This window comes from Vicugna pacos, chromosome 4, assembly GCF_048564905.1.
Source record: "Vicugna pacos chromosome 4, VicPac4, whole genome shotgun sequence".
Lineage (NCBI taxonomy): Eukaryota > Metazoa > Chordata > Mammalia > Artiodactyla > Camelidae > Vicugna > Vicugna pacos.
The window spans coordinates 55,804,539-55,823,483 of NC_132990.1; the positions used below are offsets into that span (position 1 = coordinate 55,804,539).

At 36.5% G+C, this 18,945-nt stretch overlaps 1 protein-coding gene and 1 long non-coding RNA gene across 6 annotated transcripts in view; one reads left to right on the forward strand and one right to left on the reverse strand.

The window, feature by feature from the left end:
• The window catches only part of FKTN (fukutin), a 55,418-nt gene that overhangs the window by 32,198 nt on the left and 4,275 nt on the right, over positions 1–18,945 (forward strand). For 4 of the 5 annotated variants that reach the window (XM_006213384.4, XM_072959862.1, XM_072959863.1 and 1 more), the window contains one exon: positions 12,063–17,651. In XM_006213384.4, coding sequence (XP_006213446.2) covers positions 12,063–12,276 — 214 coding nt within the window. In that variant the 3' untranslated portion in view covers positions 12,277–17,651. Of the gene's footprint in view, positions 1–12,062; positions 17,652–18,945 lie in introns of those variants that run through there. The other variant, XM_072959864.1, reaches the window with a different exon arrangement.
• The window catches only part of LOC140696113 (uncharacterized), a 37,864-nt gene that overhangs the window by 10,343 nt on the left and 8,576 nt on the right, over positions 1–18,945 (reverse strand). The window lies entirely within an intron of this gene.

Below are 18,945 nucleotides of genomic sequence, written 5' to 3' on the forward strand. Positions count from 1 at the left end.
TGAAACTTATTTATCATAAGAAATTATTTTGCTTTATGATAACAAACACTGTCATACTAAGTGCTGATTATGAGACAGAAATTAGTAACTTAATGAATATATAATTGGCACTCTCACTGTGGCTTAGGTGAATGGATTTCTGACATTTAGCTATAGTTTGCTTATTCAAAATATGACAAAGATGCCAAATTTAATATATAACTTAGAGGCATTTTTTTTCCAGCTATAAGATAGTATAGCATAGAAATTAAAGGCATGGAGCCAGCTTGCTTTGGAGCCCGGCTCTCCATTTTACCAATAATGTTACCTTGGGCAAGTTATTTAACCTCTGTACCTAAGTTTCCTCCAGTGTAAAATGGGAGTAATAATAGAAATTGCTATATAGAGTGATTTTGAGAACTAAGTGACTTAATACACAAAAAGAATTTGAAGAGAATTAAGCATGTCCTGAGTGCTAAGTAATTATTAGCTGCTATTATTAATATTCTCAACAGTAGTAGTAATAGTGAAGAAAACTATTCCTCTTTTTAGTCTTATGAGAAATTTATAGATCAGAAACCTGTATAATTATCTCTATATTAAACTGCCACATCTTTTCTTAGAGAACTCATATGAAAATGTCACCTTTGTTCTAAGAAAGGTAATTTCTAGAGCTTGTATTATAATCCTGTTATTCTTAAATTTTCTACCTCGACTTAGTTTTCTTTCTTCTCACGGACACGATCTCATGTCAAACCTCAAAAGAACTGCATTTCTAACCACTACATCTCTGGCTAGAAAAAGCTTCTTTCATTCTGCTTTAACTGCTCTTTATGGTAGCAGTGTTTGGGAAGTGTGAAGTGTTCTGATTATTTAATGAGAGAAATGAGCAGTGATAGAACTGTCTGGACAGATGGTGTGAGTCCCAGATTTTCTATCATGTTACCATGACCTTAAAAGGCAGAGAAAAGAACAGGGGGTGGTTGTGTAGAGTAGTTTCTTTGGAAGATTTCCCAGCCATATGCCATTTTCATTCTTTTCAGCACTATTTACTTTAAGGAACTGTTGAATTTTCACCACTACTATTCCTAGAGGGGGAAAAAATCTTTAAAGCTAGTCTAAGGGTCTTTTTGTCTTTATAATATTCTACTTTTCATTCATGTATAGATCATCCTGAGAAAAAGCACAATGATAGTATAGAAATGCTTACTATTTTTAAAAAAGCTGAACTCAGGAAGGAAGGAAAAAAGTTCCCCCTTCAAAACTGTACTCTTTCTGCCTGCAGAATGATGTTTTTGGTCATAAGATTTAATAATAGTTTCAATATTAATGGAAGTGATTAAGCTGTGGCTACCAGGGTGTCTGCTGGAACCAGGCACTGTGATAGGTACTTGATGTTTATAATCTCAGATCATCCTCACAGTATCCCTGTGGGTTAGGTATTCTCACTCCCAGTTAGATATGAGGAAACTAAAGCTCACAGAAGTGAAGTAGCTTGCTCAGTATCCTCTGATCATGAATGGTAGGGCCAAAATTTAACTCTAGACCTGTTGAATTCTAAGCCTGAATGCTTTCTTCTAAGAGTTAATAGGTTAAATGAGTTCATACATGGAATGCGTAACAGTAGCTGGCACGTAGTAAGTACTGTGTAAGTATTAGCTACAGCTGCAACTGTCATTACTGTATTAGCATCGTGTTACTGTTAGTACTACTGTGTTGCACTGGCACAAAGCATAGTACTTCCAGCACAGGGGTAACTTGGATTAGTTACTCTGGGCAAGCATTTTCTTCCCAGGCCTCATATTCCCTCCATTTTCAGTTCATAGTCTAAATCTGTTCTTTCACCTAAAATCTGAATTGCATTTAAAAATATTGTCTAAATTTTTAAATACTTATTTTTCTCCTCCAAGTTCTAATCACCAGTAATAAAAAGTGATGAATATATTAACCATGCCTCCAGAATGTGAAATTTTCATTCCACAACTTCACAGTTCTTACAGATGCTGCCCAGATTTCTTTGGGTTATTTCTTTCCTTCCCATCTGAATCAACTGATGTAAGTAGAGGCCAGAAATTTGAGAGGCAATAATAATGGTGATAATAAAAATTAACTTTTATTGAATATTTACCATGTGCTATGCACTATGCCAAGCTTTTACATGCATCACCTCATTTAACCCTCACCACAAGTTTATAAGGGAGGTTTTATCGTCCCCTGCATTTCATGAATGAGGAAATTAAGGCAGAGTTAAGACTCAGACCTTGGGCCATATCACTTCAGATCCCATATTCTTACCCACACCCAATGTTAGTGTCACCACGATCTCTATCATACTGTTAATTCTCCCTCTGTGAAAATAGCCCTTCTATTTATTGACATTGTCAGAGTAACACAGCTACCTCTGTATCCTCTAACAGGAAAAACACTACCCCCGGGGCTAGTTGTGGGTTCCTTAGACCTTCTGATACATGCAGTTTCATCTATACTTATTGTATAGATCTTCCAAAATTCAGGTTTGTCTTCTTTGGTACGGGAGTCACCGAAGTATGGCTCCAGTATAATTTAACATATCATTTCTGCAAAGTTTGTTTACTAACTGCTATGTGCTAAGGATTCTGATAGTGTAACTTAGTTTCTGCTCTCAAGGATCTCCTAATCTAGACCATAAAACACATCCTGAAGTACTCCATCAGCAATTCAGTAATTGAAGTAGGTGTCATGAATAGTGAAGATACCAAATCTACTCTATCTAGAAACAACAGCAAGGGTGTGTGGCATAAAAAGAGAGAAGTTTGTTAGATAGACTTAGGAGGACTATAGAGAAAGGTCTAATAGTGGGTTTACTGAAGTATTTTTCTATTTAGATTGTTCCCATTTTTTTAGTATTAAAAATTCTATAAGCGTCTTTGTACATGAAGTGAAAGCTTTATTAGGGATTATTTCTTTGACTAGATTCCTAGAAGTGGAATTATTACTATTGTTTGATTGTGTTGTCTGAGAAATAGAGAAGTAAGTGGGCCACGTTCTGATACGAGTAAAAGTACAAGACTTTATTGTCCTGCTTTTCCTTTGACTCCTTAACGCTCTTTGCAGCTGTACAGGCCTCCTCAGGCTTCTTTGTCAGCATGCTTTATTCTACTTGCCTTTTTCTCCTCCCTATTTTTTTAAAATAAACTTTTAATTTTGTGATAATTTTAGAGATAATTTTAGATTTACAGAAAAGTTATGAAGATAATGCAGATGAGTTTCTGAATGCAGTAACCCAGTTTCCCTAATGTTAACATATTATTACAGTGTACACTTGTCACAACCAAGAAACCAGCCTCAGTGCATTACAAATAACTGAACTCTAAACATTATCTGTACCTCACTGTTTGACTACTAATGTCCTTTCTCTGCTCTAGAATCTAATCCAAGATACCACGTTGCGTTTAGACACCAGGCTCTTTGAAACTTGATTTTATTCCAAGATTTTAAGTACGTCACTAGTAGTACCAGGTATTTATACATCACCACATGCCCCAGTTCTTCCCTTCAAGGGCACTGAGTTGCCTCCATTCTGAAGTTGCCCCTTAGTACTTCTAACTGGAAATAATCTCCCTTCCTCTGACTTTCCATAGGTTTTTTACCCTTTACCTCTCTTATGCTGTATTTGGGTACTTTTGCTGATTTGTCTGTCCTTTCTAAGTTATAGGTAAAATCAGTCCTGGTAAATCTGTCAGGCTGAGTGAGACCTGAGCCCTACTTGAAACTAAGATCAGGTCCTCTTAGGTGCAGTCTACACTTAGGTGTTTCCTTAAGATGAAAAGGTGACACTGGATTGATGATTTGATCCAACCTAGCACCTTTAGAGACTCAAAGCCATAAAGTTAAGTCACCCCAGTTTTCTGTCACTGCTTCACAGGAAGTTAAAGACTAGAGTTAGTTATTAAATCACCACTCATGGGTTCTCTCAGCTCTATAGGTTAGATACTATGTGTGCATAGTTAGCTCTCAAAAAATACATTTCTAAAACACTTTTTAGTACTTACATCTGTGAAGCCAAAAAGGCTAATTTGAATAATTTCTTTACATGAGTGCATTTAAAACATTGGCTCTTCTAAAAGTGATGTCATGTTTCCTACTCTGTTTATATCTTTATATTTTACAACATGTAGATTATGTCTTAGGTCTCCTTAATTACACCTCCAGACCATGGAGGGAAAAATGTTGAATGCATGTTATATGGTAATTGTATACTTATACAATGTATAGAAGTGGCAGTTCTTTATATAGTGAGCTGTATTTGTTTTTTTAAGAGAAGATTACCTCAGAATGAATAAATAGCAGGCCTTTCACTTATGTGAAGTAAATTACATTTTTTAAGACTGTAATATATTTTATTGTTTGTTTATAATTCTATAAGGGATTCTATAAGTTAGTATCCTGAGAGAAAAAAATTCAAATTTTCACTAAAAGACTTCTATACAAATGTTCATAACAGTCTTATTCATAGTAGCCAAAAAATGGGAACAACCCAAATGCCCATCTTTTGGTGACCAAATAAACAAATCATGGTCTTTTCAAACAATGGAATACTACTCAAAAATAGACAGGAGTCAGCTACTGATACATGCACTAATGTGGATGAATCTCCAAAACATTATGTTAAGTGGAAGAAGTCAGATGGGAAGAGTACATATTGTGTAACTGCATTTATTTGAAATTGTAAAACACGCAAAACCAGTCGAGAATGTAATAAGGTCATTGCTCACCAGGGGCCAGGGTGGATTGACTGCATGACTGCCAAAGAGCACAGGGAGCTTTGGGAAGCAGGGTGTTGGAAGTGTTCTACAGCATGATTATTGTAGTGGTTGCATAGGTATATGCATCTGTCAAAACTTAAAATGGGTGCATTTCATCATGTGTAAATTACATCTCCAAAAAGTTGATGTAGAAGGTTGAAAAAGAAAAAATTTCTGTGACTTAGGAAATTGATGCAAAGAGAAAAGAGCTCAAGATCATGAGTTGAAACAGGAAGATATCTGGTACCAGAAGGCATGAATTCTATCAAGGCAGACCTAATGTCAGGAATAAACGTGGAGCCTTTTGCATCTGATTGGACAAATGGGGTAATCTGAGATAAAAATAAAAGGAGCCTTTTATATTTAGTATGAAATTTGAAAGTACAACTTAATCTCCTTTTTTCATTGTCTACTATATCCAAAAGAAATCCTGCAAAAATTGTCTGAGACAGAGCAAGTACAGCTGAAGTCTAATTACTTGTTGATGAGCTATAGATGTAGTTTTTGAAAATTATGCAGTAGAAATAAAAATGTCCTGAGGCTTTGTCCTCTGGCCTTAAAGAAGAGTTTCAGGCATGCTTTAAATGAATAGTTTTTGATAAGGCCATTATGTATGTGCATTCAGGTGTTGAATGATAACTATCCATACAAGCTTTAATTTGTCTACTCATTGATGACATAAATTTCTTCTAGTTCACTAGTTCTTACTATGGAGATTGCATAGCAGAGCTTGTCAATGGGATAGATGGAATTACTCAATTTACAGTGGAAGTCAGTGGAAAAACAAGGTTCAGTGGATAGAATTTTATAAGATGTATAAGCTATATATATGTATATATTAGATAGATAGATTAGATAGATAGGTAGATAGGTAGATAGATTATGTTAGGAATTTGGGACAGGAGTGGCATATGGGATCAATAAAGACCTCAGAGAGACTATATTCTAGCCCAGGCTCTGAAAAGTATGTTAGCCATTCCTTTATTTTCCCTTTTGCTTCTGTATAATCTGTGGTGGGATTGTGAGAGGTTTAATGGAAGAGATAGTTAAAAAAAATGCTAGTCACATGTTGTAATTTTGATTTTCAAGAGTTGAGTCTTAGAAATGCTTAGAAAACGATGGACAAAATTGATGCTGATGACTTATAATTAATGTGGCACAATAATTCCTCACTTAGCCACATTCCCTTTGATCCAAACTCATATCAATGATGAGTATGTCTAAAAGATACAGCTAAGCTAAAAGAGAATCGAGTAAATGAAAGAGAAATAGTATTTAAAGAGAATTTCAAAATTAAGGACAAACAGGATACATAATACATCTACATTTAGATACTTCCTGAGGAAACTGTAATATCAAAACCAATAGTTCACAGGCTATCAGAGAAAAAAGATTGCTCCTGAAGGGAAAGCAAATATATCTCAGCAACAGTAGAGGACAGAAGACAGTGGAATAACATCTTCCAAAAGCTGAGGAGAAATAACCATCAACTCAGAATGTTATGTACAGTTAAAACTAATACTGAAGAGGAAGGTCAAGATGAAGACATTTGCAAATGTACAAAGACTAAAAAAGTTTATGTTTCACATATCCACACTTAAATATCTATTAAAGAACCTAGAAAGGGAGGGAGGAGGATATACCTTAAGTGGTAGAGCGCATGCTTAGTATGCATGAGGTCCTGGGTTCAATCCCCAGTCCCTCTTCCAAAAAATAAATAAACCCAAATACCTCTCCCCCACCAAAATAATTTTAAAAGACCATAATAAATAAATAAAATACTTTAAAAAATAAATAAAGAACCCAGGAGGAAGACCTGATATTTATCAAATAATGGTCGACACAGAAATGGATAAAATATGACAGTAAATTTATTAGCCATTGCCTGTTTTTTTTCCAAAAAAAAAAATGACAATGTATTAAAAATAAGTTGAGAAAGAGGTGATTTGTTAAGTGTTCAAAGAATAAAGTATACTAAGTCCCATGTTTAGGAAGAGGATAGAGATTCTGCTTACATTTAGTCTTTATTAGAAAATGGTGTAGTGAAGTATGTATGTTAAAAAATGATAAATGTTATAAACAGTAATTACTACTTGATAGAAATATTATTTTAAACTTTCAAACAAGCAAACAAAAATTTTTATAAACCTTTATCAATCCAAATGAAAGTAGGAAAAATGAGTCAAAGAAAAAGTATGGTAAACTGAAAATGTAAAAATAATCATAAAAGAGCACTGTTGTAGAACTTACTGTGTATGTGTGAGATACTCATTCTGAGCACTTTATGCATTCTATGCTGACATCTCTCTGAGGTGTACTGCTAATACCCTCATTTTATAAATGAAGATGTCAAGGTGCAAAGAGATTGACCTAGGTCATATAACTGATAATGGTGAAGACAGGATTTAAGCCCAGGCAGTCTGGCTCTAGCATTCAAAATATATTCAAATACATAATTTATTACAATAAAAATTCACAGATTAAACTAACCTATAAAAAGACAAAAATTATCAAAATGAGATAGAAAACAAAATTTAGCTATAAAACGCTTGGAAGAGACACACCTAGGGCAGAATCACACAAGAAGGTTGAAAATTACAGAGATGGAAAAAATAGACCCCAGGATTATTAACCAAAGAAAACTGCTATAATTTTAGTATCAGACAAAATAGAATTTTATGGGGTGGTGGGGGAAGAATATTAAAGGATTAAAAGGCCCACTACATAATTTTTCAAAGAAACAGACCATCAAGAAGAAATAACATTGATGACCTTTATGACTAACAATATGGCCTCGAAATATATAAATTGAAAACTGCTGAAATTCTACTGAATATTTGACATGTCCACAATTATGGTGGGAAATTTTGGTATACTTTTATTTTAAAACCTGCTGGTTCAAGCAAAGAATAAATTAGTAAAAATATTGAAGATATGGATACAACTAACAGGCTTGGTTTATTTGATATGTATAAAAGTTTTCATCCAGCAAATGGTGAATATTCTTTCTTATCCACTATAAATGGAGCATTTATAAAAGTTGATCATATACTACAGCATGAAGGCAATCTTAATACATTTGAAGGCATTAATAAAAATCTTTTGGAGGGTGTGTGTGAGTGTAATTCTCCACATTAACAGATGAAAGGGAAAAAAACCTACGTGATTATCTCAGGAAATGGCATTGTATGTACACAATGGAACTGAATTAGAAATCAGCAGTTAAAAGACATCATTAAAATGTGTGGAAACTTTAAAGTGCCCTCTTTATTAACTAATGAATTAAAAAGGAGATCATAGTGGAAATTACAAAAGTTTTAAGACTCAAAAGATAATGAATGTACTACATATCAAAACTTGTAGGATGTGGTTAAAAGGATAAAGGTAAACTTGTTGCCTTAACAGCAGTAAGTATGAAAAAATAGATTTAAAAAAATTAGCCATCCAGCTGAAGAAATTAAAAGAACAATACAGTCAGCCTAAGGAAAGTGAAAGGAAGAAGCCAAGAGGAGAAATTAATGAAATAAAAAAAAAATAACATTAAAGATCAACAAGTCCAAATGCTGGTTCTTAAAAAGATAAATTACAAAACTAGTTAACACATCTAGCAAGATTGATTCCAAAACAAGTAAAATTAAGGGCAGTATTCAATACTCAGACCTAGGATGTCTGACTTTAGGGTTTATGCTCTCAACTGTGTTGCACTGACTCAAAACAAAATGCTAAGACAACAGTCTTAAATGTAGTAATTAGATAAAAAATGAAAAGGATAAAATTTTCTGGAAATAATATAAATATCAAAATCAACTCAGGAAGCTCTAAATAACCTACACTCATTAATGAAATTGACTTACTAATCAGAAATCTTCCTTTCCCCTTCTTTTCCCTACCAAAAGACCTAGAAAGTTTACAGGAAAGTTTTACCATGCCTTCACAGGATGGATTATTCCCTATACTATAAACTTATTTTGGGGAAAAAAGGAAAAGAGAAAACTACTTTTAAGTATTTCTTTTGATTACTGACAGCAAAACTGGACTTGGACAGTACCAAAAAAAATTTTAAGGGAAATTACTGTCTTAGTGAACACAGATGAAAATATCCTAAGTGAAACACAAATGAATAAAATTTTATAGTATGTATTAGTGTAATTCTCAACACTAAAAAATTAAACACTAAAAAGATTAAAGGGAGAAAAAAGTACATGATTTCATAATTAACAACAACAAAAGGCCTTTCAATAAACTTAGAATAAAAGAGATCTGAAATTTCTTTAACCTGATAAAGATAAAAGGAATATACCAAAAACCTAGTGAGCAATTGTATTTAATGATAAAACTTTAGGAGCCTTTCTATTAAAATCAGAAGAAAAAAAAATGTGTGCTGTCCCTCCTTTTATTAAGCAGTATGCTTGAGGGCTTAGGCACTGGAATGACACAAGAAAAAGAAATTCAGAATTAAGAGATGAAATTGTTAATGAGAATAAACTACTTGTGTTGTTCTGCAGGAAATTCTTGTTTAAAAAAAAATGGCTCTGCTGTTCCAACTCCAAAGTCTAATGCACTGTGTTTAAAAAGGTCAGATTTAATTCTAATTGATGGTGTCTCTATCTCACCTCGCCTAGCTAACTCCTAACAATAAAAAGTGTTTTCATTTAGCAATTACGTGTAAAGGTTGTACAATTAAACCAATGAAATTACTTTATCCAACCACCAATAAGTAGTTTTACAGATTTTAAGGATGTTTGTGAGGGAAAAAATGGTCTACTCTAATTAACTCATAATTCTGACTACTGGCTTTTTTTGGTAAAAAATAAAATGAAGTAAAAGTCGTATGAACTAGAAAATGAGTGGAAGGACTTCCTGTATATGTGATAAGATCCCTTGAATTTATATTCTGATTTGGGGTTGCTTAGACAATTTAAATTTCTTCACATTTTGGATCCTGTCTCAGAGCTTTGAAGTACAAGCTGCTTAGCAGGACTTAATCTTGGCTTTAAAAGCTAAGGTAACGTTGCAGACCCATGTTGTATTTTAGTCTCAGTCGTTATTTACTGGTAACCTGGACAGAGTACATGGCATGTGCTGTTCTGATTCACTTCCCCATCCCCTTCCCCCCACTTCCTCTCCACAAATCTCATTTTACAATCAGTTTTCACATTTTATGGTTTGTTTATCTTCCCCTTCTCCTAGGAAGCTGGAATTTTCTTTTTGCTGAAAGGACTGAAAATTTATTTGGTGAAAAGAAAACCACAAAGAGTTTAGGGATGTTTCTATTTAGGAACAAAAATTAACATTTGAATTACCTTTGAGTCATTTTAACATTGTTTGTATATTTTAAATGTTTTGTTTTTGTTCATAAATCTTTCATTGTTCAATGAAAGCTTTTAACATTTCATTTTATAAAGACCTTTATAAAATCTGTAGTATTCTCACCCCTACCCTATCTGTCCTGAACCTGTGATTTTTCTTTCTTTCACCTCTTTGATGAGACTGCAGAGGCTAATATTTAAGAGAGGTTTCTTGGCCTGTGTTACGAGATAGACCATGATTTCTGCCTCATTTCAACTTCAGTGTGTCAACTTGATAGGATGGGACAGGTGGACATTCTGCTGACCAGCATCTGATTGGGGAGGGTGAAGGCTGGTGATGGATGGATATGTCTGATGACAAAATAAGCAATTCCATGAATATGAGTGTGCAGAGTAAAATTGGGACCAGCAGATGGTGGAGCTATGCTGTATCCTATTTCTTCCTCAGCTTTGAGATGTGCTGTGGCCTTCTTTTCACAGAAGCCAGCTGGGATTGTCTATTAACTGCCAGCACCCATTGGTTTGGGTAGAAGGGACTTGTTGCTTTCTTTAGAATTTGTTCAGCCTCTCATTTTCATCTATGGCTTCATGTTCATCTGGTGGTAAAATATGATATTCAAAAGCCAAATATATGAGAGTGACCTTTCCTTGGAGAACATCCCAGTGAGATCCCATTTCTACAGTATGATTACACTTTGGCATCTGGTTTTTCTCTGTTCCTTTTTTCTTTAATCCTCTGATATTTTAAATCTCTGTGATATCTGCTATTGCCACTTCAAATCTCATAACTGCAAGTTCTTACCGTGTTGTGAAGAGAAGAACCATTTCTCAGAAAACAGCAACACAGAATATAGGGCTATAATATAAACTCAAGTCTAAAAAACCTGCTAGCGTTAGCTTTCCCTTGTAATGCATAGAATTTCATCTGCTGATCCAAAGTACCTTTAAGAGACATGTTTTGGTATGATTTCTGAAACTTATTTACCAATCAAAGTAATTGTGCTGTAAATTGAGTTAAACTCGTTTTAACTAATATTCCTTGGGCTAACTTGGAGATATTCTTCAGCATTTGATATGAAAGAAATAAAGGCAAAAAAAAAAAAAAAAGGTGGGTTCACACGAGGGATGGAACCAAGGGGAAGGCTGGGAGTACAGCTTGGAGTCGTGCGTGCTCTGATTCCCTGAGCAGTCCACGCTGTGAAGGAAAAGATTTCACCTTGCATGTGTGCTGTTTATTTTAGTGTTCTTTAGTTAGTTTCTTTTAGTAGCAGTTTGAATTTCATGAGGATTTAATGATGCGTAACCTATTAAAAATAAGCAAGAAAAAAGTAGGTGTGGGGCTGAGAAGAGACATAAAAATGGGGATAAAATAAAAGGCAGGGCTGGAAGAAGGTGGTTTGTATAGCTGTTTCCTTTAAGAGAAGTATTGTTGAAGTGCAGGACACCCAAGCATTAAATCTCTATTCCTGCATTTGTGGGTAGTGGGGAGGGACAGGGCTGGAGGGGTTGTGAACCTTTGCTCAAAATCCAACATAGAGGGTCTTACCCACCAGTAGTGCTCAGCTTCCATCCTACCAGCTTAGAAGCCTCAGAAAAAGAACACTTCTTCCCTCAATGTTCCAAAAGAAATTCCAAGGCTGACTTTCATTTGCCTAATTTGTATAAATTCCCATCCCTGGTCCAATCACTATAAATTACTGGTTATGCCTAAGTGTTTTTTTTTAACCAATTTCTGGAGCCTAGGAGTGAGGTCGGCCCCTCCTGAAACTTATGAGCTGGGAATAGGGAAGGGATACCATGTGCTTTAACATGGGAAGAGGAAAGGGACACTGAATAATCAAAAACAACAAAAGGTCCCCTCTACCTATCCCCAAAGCTATTTAGTGGAAGAGGACTGTCCTTTGGCCAACAGTACACCAGCAGTGGGGTCCTTAGCTAAAACTGCTGCTGCTGAAGCCTAACTCCTCTCTGCATTGCCTTTTTGCTACAGATACCTGTTTCCCAAGTTTACTCTGTGCTGGACTGAGTTTGTAGACATGAAGGTTCATGTGCCCTGTGAAACCATCGAGTACATTGAAGCCAACTATGGTAAGACTTGGAAGATTCCTGTGAAGACATGGGACTGGAAGCGCTCTCCCCCCAATGTGCAGCCCAATGGAATCTGGCCTATTTCTGAGTGGGATGAGGTTATCCAGTTGTACTGAGACAGTAGGTTGCAATGGTAGAACTCCCCTCCTGCAAAAAAGGTAGATGACTGTTTAAAAAGATGGATGTCTATTTGTCAAACATGAGTAGGAGCCAAAGAAAAATTACAAGTTCGAAGACACAGAGGGAGTCCTAACTCCTGAGCCATCTGATTTAATTCCCTCATTTTACATTTATTAAGGAGTCTCCATGTATCAGGTACAATGCTAGGTAACAGTGGAAAGCAGAGATGAATGATCCAGATGCCTGCCTCTTTTTTCTTCCCTTTGGTAAGCACCTCAGTTTTCCTTTGACAGAGACACCCTCACCCTTTGAAGAGCTTATATAGAATATGATGTGTTCTGTAAGTGCTTTCAGAATGTTAGATGTTTGTATTGGAAGATGGGCTTGCCAGGCACAGCTAAGGAAGGATATGCTAGTAAAAAAAAATAATAACTCGTTTAAGCTTGTTGTTGGTGCTACCTTTAAGGTTGTGGAGGCTGAGTTAACGTTCAAGGGAACAGATGTCAGGTGACGTCAAGAAAAGATGCTAGCAGATTCATTTTACAAGCAGCGGGCAACCTGATGTGGGATTGATTCAGAGCACAGGGCATAGTATAAGAGAATGAGAGCTGGTTTCTAGCCTTGTCAAAGATATGTACAATTCCATAGACCTTCTGTTTTCATATCTGAAGTGAAAAGAAAGCTTATGCTTGTGTGATGCTGAAGTTTCCAGCCACTGTGAGAATATTTTCATTGACCTCTGATAGCACTTGTTGACAAATCACTCAAGTGAGACCACTCTACCAGACATGATTTTGAAAGGGCTGTGATTTCATAAAACTTATCTCCCTTATTTCATTCTTGATCAGTAGGTAAAAATATGAGCAACTCATGGACATTTGCTATTTTCTGAGTTTATAATCCTTGTACTCCCAATTTTAATGTTAACACTAAAATATTAATAGAAATACCTCTAATTTTTCTAAACGTGCCCTCCAGCTTACTCATTCATCAATTACAGCTCCATATCTATGACTTACGGTCTGTAAACCAATTTAAATGGTATGTAAGCATACCTGTTCCCTCTCCTTTTCCAACACTATATCAGGACTGCAAAGTGAAGATAAATGGCAAACCTGACAGCTGTCCCCCACCCCAGATCATAGTGTTTGTAAACTTTGTATCCATTCCTAGTTGTTCTGTCTGTTGACTATTGATGAGGCAAGAACTCAGACATCCCTACTTTATCAAGTTACACCCACTCTGAAACCCTCCAGTTTCCACTCATCCCCGAGTGGGCTGAGATGGCTGTCTCCCCCCATCTCTTCAAGGGTCACTGTAATTATGTATTCTAAGTGGCAGGTAAAGGAACATGTAGGCACAGTAAGCACTGCTACCTTTTTCTTTCTCCAGGAAAGGAAGCTAAGTCCTACATTTTATCTAGGCTGCTTAGAACTACTTTGTGGGCCAGATTGGCAGATTTCCCTCTAAAACTAGAGGATAATGCAGATGTCAGAAATGGAAACCAGAAGGTCCAAGAGAATGGGCTGATGGTTTTCCCAAGAACAGAGTTGGGAAAACCTACAACCTACAGCTAACCCACTCCAAATTCTAAAAACAACAAAACTTTTTCAATAAATGATAACCAGTGACCTTCCTCTCTTAGGATGAGCTTTCAGTGAATAGTTATTAGGTCTTTTCATAAATAACATAACGTTTTCAGGGACCTTTATAGATTACCAGTAAACTTGTCTCCAGATGACAGGCCATTGTAATGAGCTTCCTCTTTGCTAGAAAATCAGCCCATAGGAATCAGACCCAAATTCTAAATAGCTGAACCTAATTTTTTTTCATGGTTAAAAAAATATAACAAATAATAATAGTGTTCCTGAGCAAAGTCTACCCTGTTTCGTGAGGACCATTTGCTCATGCTTAGTGTCCAAAAGTGCATAAACTACATGTTTCTGCCCATTTCAAACTGGGACTCCCACTGTTTTCCAGGGGGTCTTACTCATACCCTATTTAGATTATTATTATTTTTTTATATGTCCCTGGAGTCCAAGGTCTTGAAGTGTTCAAAAATCTAAGCTTTCTTGGCCGCATTGACAGAGGTTCCAAATCCTTCCCTCCATAGACCACTCTAAGAACACCTTTTTGACTGTCTTCTGGTTTCACAGGCTTCAGATCTTGGGTCCTACCCTCCCTTGGGAGAATGAAACCTTTTCCCAAACTCTGAAGACCAGGCTTGCTCTGATACAGATTCAGTTATACTTCATCCTGTGCTCCTTAACCATTACACTCTGCTCGGTGTCCACAGACCTTGGCTCCACCATCAACACCTCATCAGATCACCTTTCTTTCCTCACCTGACTATTCCAACAATAATTCTCCTAATATGACCATTTCCAGGTACAGTTTGCCTGGCTTGCCAGAAGAAAACTTCTTATATTAACTTGTAGGAAGCTAGGCACCCATGGATGTTCCCAGAGAGGTCCTGAGAGACAAGATTGACGACTTCTCAGTTGACAGCCAGGTGGCCATTCAGACCTTCTCTAAGCAGGGAGCACTGTCCTTCTCTCCTCTGCTGCAGCTGCTGACCTCCGGACCCTCGAGTAAAACCTCAATTCTCCAAATTGACTATCCCTGAGAAGCTGGGCAGTGGGACAAACCCTGAAATATGACCACTAGATGGCAGAATGTCTGCCACTATTCCCCCCAAAACAAGTTAGCACTCAAGTGAAAATAATCCAGCTCTTGAATCTTAAAAGCCAAAGGGGTCCTCACTGCAACATTTATTTTATGGCTCAATGAAAAAGAACAGAAAGGAGTGATTTGAGCAAGAAGCAGTTGAGGCCCTCACTCAAAGAGAACCATGACTTCTAGCACATGAGTGTTTCATCGATCACACCACAGCATCTTTAACCCTGCTTGACGTGCTTGACAGAGGAGCTTCCAGGATGTTTTTGCCTTTCCCCACTTAATATCTTCTGCTCAGATTGAGAGCCTGAGGCAACAAAGGAGGAGTATTTCTTTCTTGTCCAAAATGCTTACACTGTCGTCATACCTTTATCTGAAAAATACCTTATCTCCAAAACATGAAACTGTTCATGTTTGGAGGCATCAGCCTTTGGCCATCATATTCTTAATATTAGGACCCGTCTGCTAAGTGCCCATTTCTGAAGGGTGCATTCTCTTCCTCTTTATTGATACTCTCTTATGGATACAAGTAATTGAGAATAGATTGTGCTCACTTCTTTTTTTTTTTTTTCTTTCTGACCGTAAACCATTGTTTCTAGCCTTACAGGCTTCAAAGCTTCAAATGGCACACAGGAGAGCAAGATGTGAGATAGGAAAGCAGGGGTTTAGAGGCTGGGGACCAGAGCTGCATCTGGGAAACACAGTGGGAATGAATTCCCACAGTCCAGCCTGAACCCTCACCCAGTGTCCAAACCCTAAGGCTTCAAATGTTCCTAAGTCTCCCCCTAGTTTCACCTTCTGGAAAATGAACAGTTCTTTCACTTTCAGTGTTATAAATCCCCAGGGGAAATTTCCCCTCAAAACCTACTGTCAGAGAAAGTGCCATGTTCCCACCTTCTAACATGTAATCATCATTTGTAAACACTTTAAAACATGGAGGAGGCTCTAGTTCCTGACCACTCAAAAGGATTTCTCTGAAGAAAGTCGCGGTGGCTGTTTCTGTTTCCTCCTCCTCTTTCTCTGTCATTAGGACCCAGGCTAGTCACCTCTGACATCTTACTTAGGGAAAGTGGCATGTTAACATAAAAGGACTGCAAACTTTTGAATTAGGCCTGAGTTGGAATCCCAGCTTCACTGTGTGGAATTTGTGGTAGGGGCCCTCCGGGCCTCAAGTTCCACATGAGTGACTTGGGGGAAATGATTACTTCTAAAGGTTTTTGGTTAGAATTAAATGAAATTTAAAGTGCTTAATATCAGATCTAGGATCAGGTGAGTACTCAAAAAATGTTCAGTTTCTTTCAAGTCCTTTTTAAAATTATTCTTCAAATGGGATTAAAGAAACTATGGTAGGACACAATCTTACTCAGAAGTAAGTTGCTGAATGAATGAATTCATGACTGAATTTGCTTAGGGAAAAAATTGTTTTATTGTAACAAGGCAAAGGACAAATTGTATGGTTTATGAATTCAGAAACACTACCAAGTTGCCTGCTTCTCTGAATAGAACATGTATTTTCATTTTATTGGTCACGTTGTTATCTTCTATTGTCTCCTTATGCCATGCCATATGCTACCTAGTTCTGGGTCCCAAGCAGCTCACTCTCTGTGCTGCCCTAGGTTTGGTGCCTACTCTGCCCTGGACTTCTTTTTCAATTTTCTAGCTTTTCCTGGAGGCAGACCCTCACCTCCTTGTTAGTAAATCTCTGCCTAGCCAGAATCAGATATAAACCATGATTTGGAAGGGGAGAGAACTTGGAATACTTGATTTCATTTAATTATCCATGCTGATGAATGCCTATGTCAGTATTAATAAAGGAGAATTGAAAACACTCACTTCTACCTTCTTTACCCAGATTTGTGTTTCTATCTCAACTAGGCAAGAATCGACAGGGTATGTGATGCTATTATGCTATTTTAAGCTGCTCCAGTGGGAAGGAGATAGCTCAGTGGTAGAGCATATGCTTAGTATGCACGAGGTCCTGGGTTCAACCCCTAGTCCCTCCATTAAATAAACAAACAAACAAATAAGTAAATAAGCTGCTCCAAAGCAGACTGAAATCCTGGTTATAGTTTATAAGTCAACAGACCAATTCAATAGTGATACCTTTTGTACAGGACCTGTGCTAAAGTATACATTTTTCTAAAGAGAAATCTCTGCTTCTATATTCTCAGAACTTCTGTCTCAGAATGCCTTCCTTGCCATCCCCCAACCCAACCCAATGCTGATACTATGTAGGAACCTATGAGCCAGCCAAACGGCTATGTGCTTATGAGCAGCTTTCACAGTGGGGTTGAAAGGCAGTATGAGAATTAGAAGTACTGTATTTTGTTCTATAAAACAATAAACTACTGTCTCATGTACCATTTTAAAAACTAACGAGATTTTTTTAGCCTTCTGATGACTCATTCAGAGCATGGGGAATAGTTCATGTGTTTGATAAATGAAAGTCATATGTAGCTACCTGTGTGTCCCACATCATAACCAGAAAAACATGTTTGTGAATTTTCTAAACAAAGTGATATTTTAAACGTGAGTAAATTTCAGTGTATGCTTACCAGTTTACCCTTGATTTTATCTTCAGGTACAAATAGTTTTGTGGTACTACTGAAAATACCTTTAATATTTTTATTTTGATCAGAATTTGTAATATATAATCCAGTTTAAGATGATGAATAAAATTTTTCTAATCACTTGAGATGTTTTGTGTTTATTTTTGAAGCTGGAAGTGGAAATAACAGCCACTAAATTTCATAAACAACCTAGTAAGATAGTAATCTTGCCACCAGTACAGTACTTCTAAAATTAAGGTAAAATAAATCATGTGGGTGGGCCTAATCCAATATGAATAGTGTCCCTATAGGAAGAGATTAGGATACAGTCAGGCACAGAGAGAAGACCATGGGAAGATTTAGGGAGAAGATGGCCATCCACAAGCCAAGGAAAGAAGCCCTCAGAAGAGACCAATCCTGCCAATACTTGGACTTCTAGCCTCCAGAACTGCGAGAAAATAAATTTCTGTTTTAAGCTACCGGGTCTGTGATATTCAGTTTGTCAGGCAGCCCAAGCAAACTAACGCAGTAATCAAGACAAAATGGTTTGGGTAAAATAATAAACACATAGATCAATGGAGCAGAAAAAAAGAACTCAGAAACTGACATACAAATATGCTCAACTGAGTTTTGACAAAAGTGTAGAAGCAATTCAATGGAGGAAGGATAACCTTTTGAACAATTGGTGCTAGAGCAATTGGACAGCCATAGGCCAAAAAAAGGGGGGGAGAGAGAGAACTTCATGCTTTATACAAAAAGGAACTCAAAGTGAGTGTATCATATACTTAAATATAAAATGTAAAGCCAAGAAACTCTAAAGGAAAATGAAAAGGAGAAAATTTTCATGATCCAAGGCTAGGCAAATAGTTCTTTCTTAGACTCAACACCAAAAGCACAATCAATAAAAGGAGAAATTAGATAAATTGGACTTAATCAGTATTGAAAACTGCTGCTCTGCAAAAGCTTACAAGAAGAGGATGAAAAATCAAGCTACAGACTAGGAGGAAATATTTGCAAACTACATAACTGATAGAAGACTAGTATCTAGGATGTATTAAAGAAACTGAACACTGAACACTTAAAAAAATCCAATTAGAAAATGAACATTTGGTCAACTAATGTTCGACAAAGGAGGCAAGAATATACAATGAAATAAAGACAGCCTCTTCAGCAAATGGTGTTGGGAAAACTGGACAGCAGCATGTAAATCAATGAAGCTAGAACACTCCCTTACACCATATACAAAAATAAACTCAAAATGGATCAAAGACTTAAACATAAGACAAGATACAATAAACCTCCTAGAAGAAAATATAGGCTAAATATTATCTGACATATATCTCAAAAATGTTCTCCTAGGGCAGTCTACCCAAGCAATAGAAATAAAAGCAAGAATAAACAAATGGGACCTAATGAAGCTTACAAGCTTCTGCACAGCAA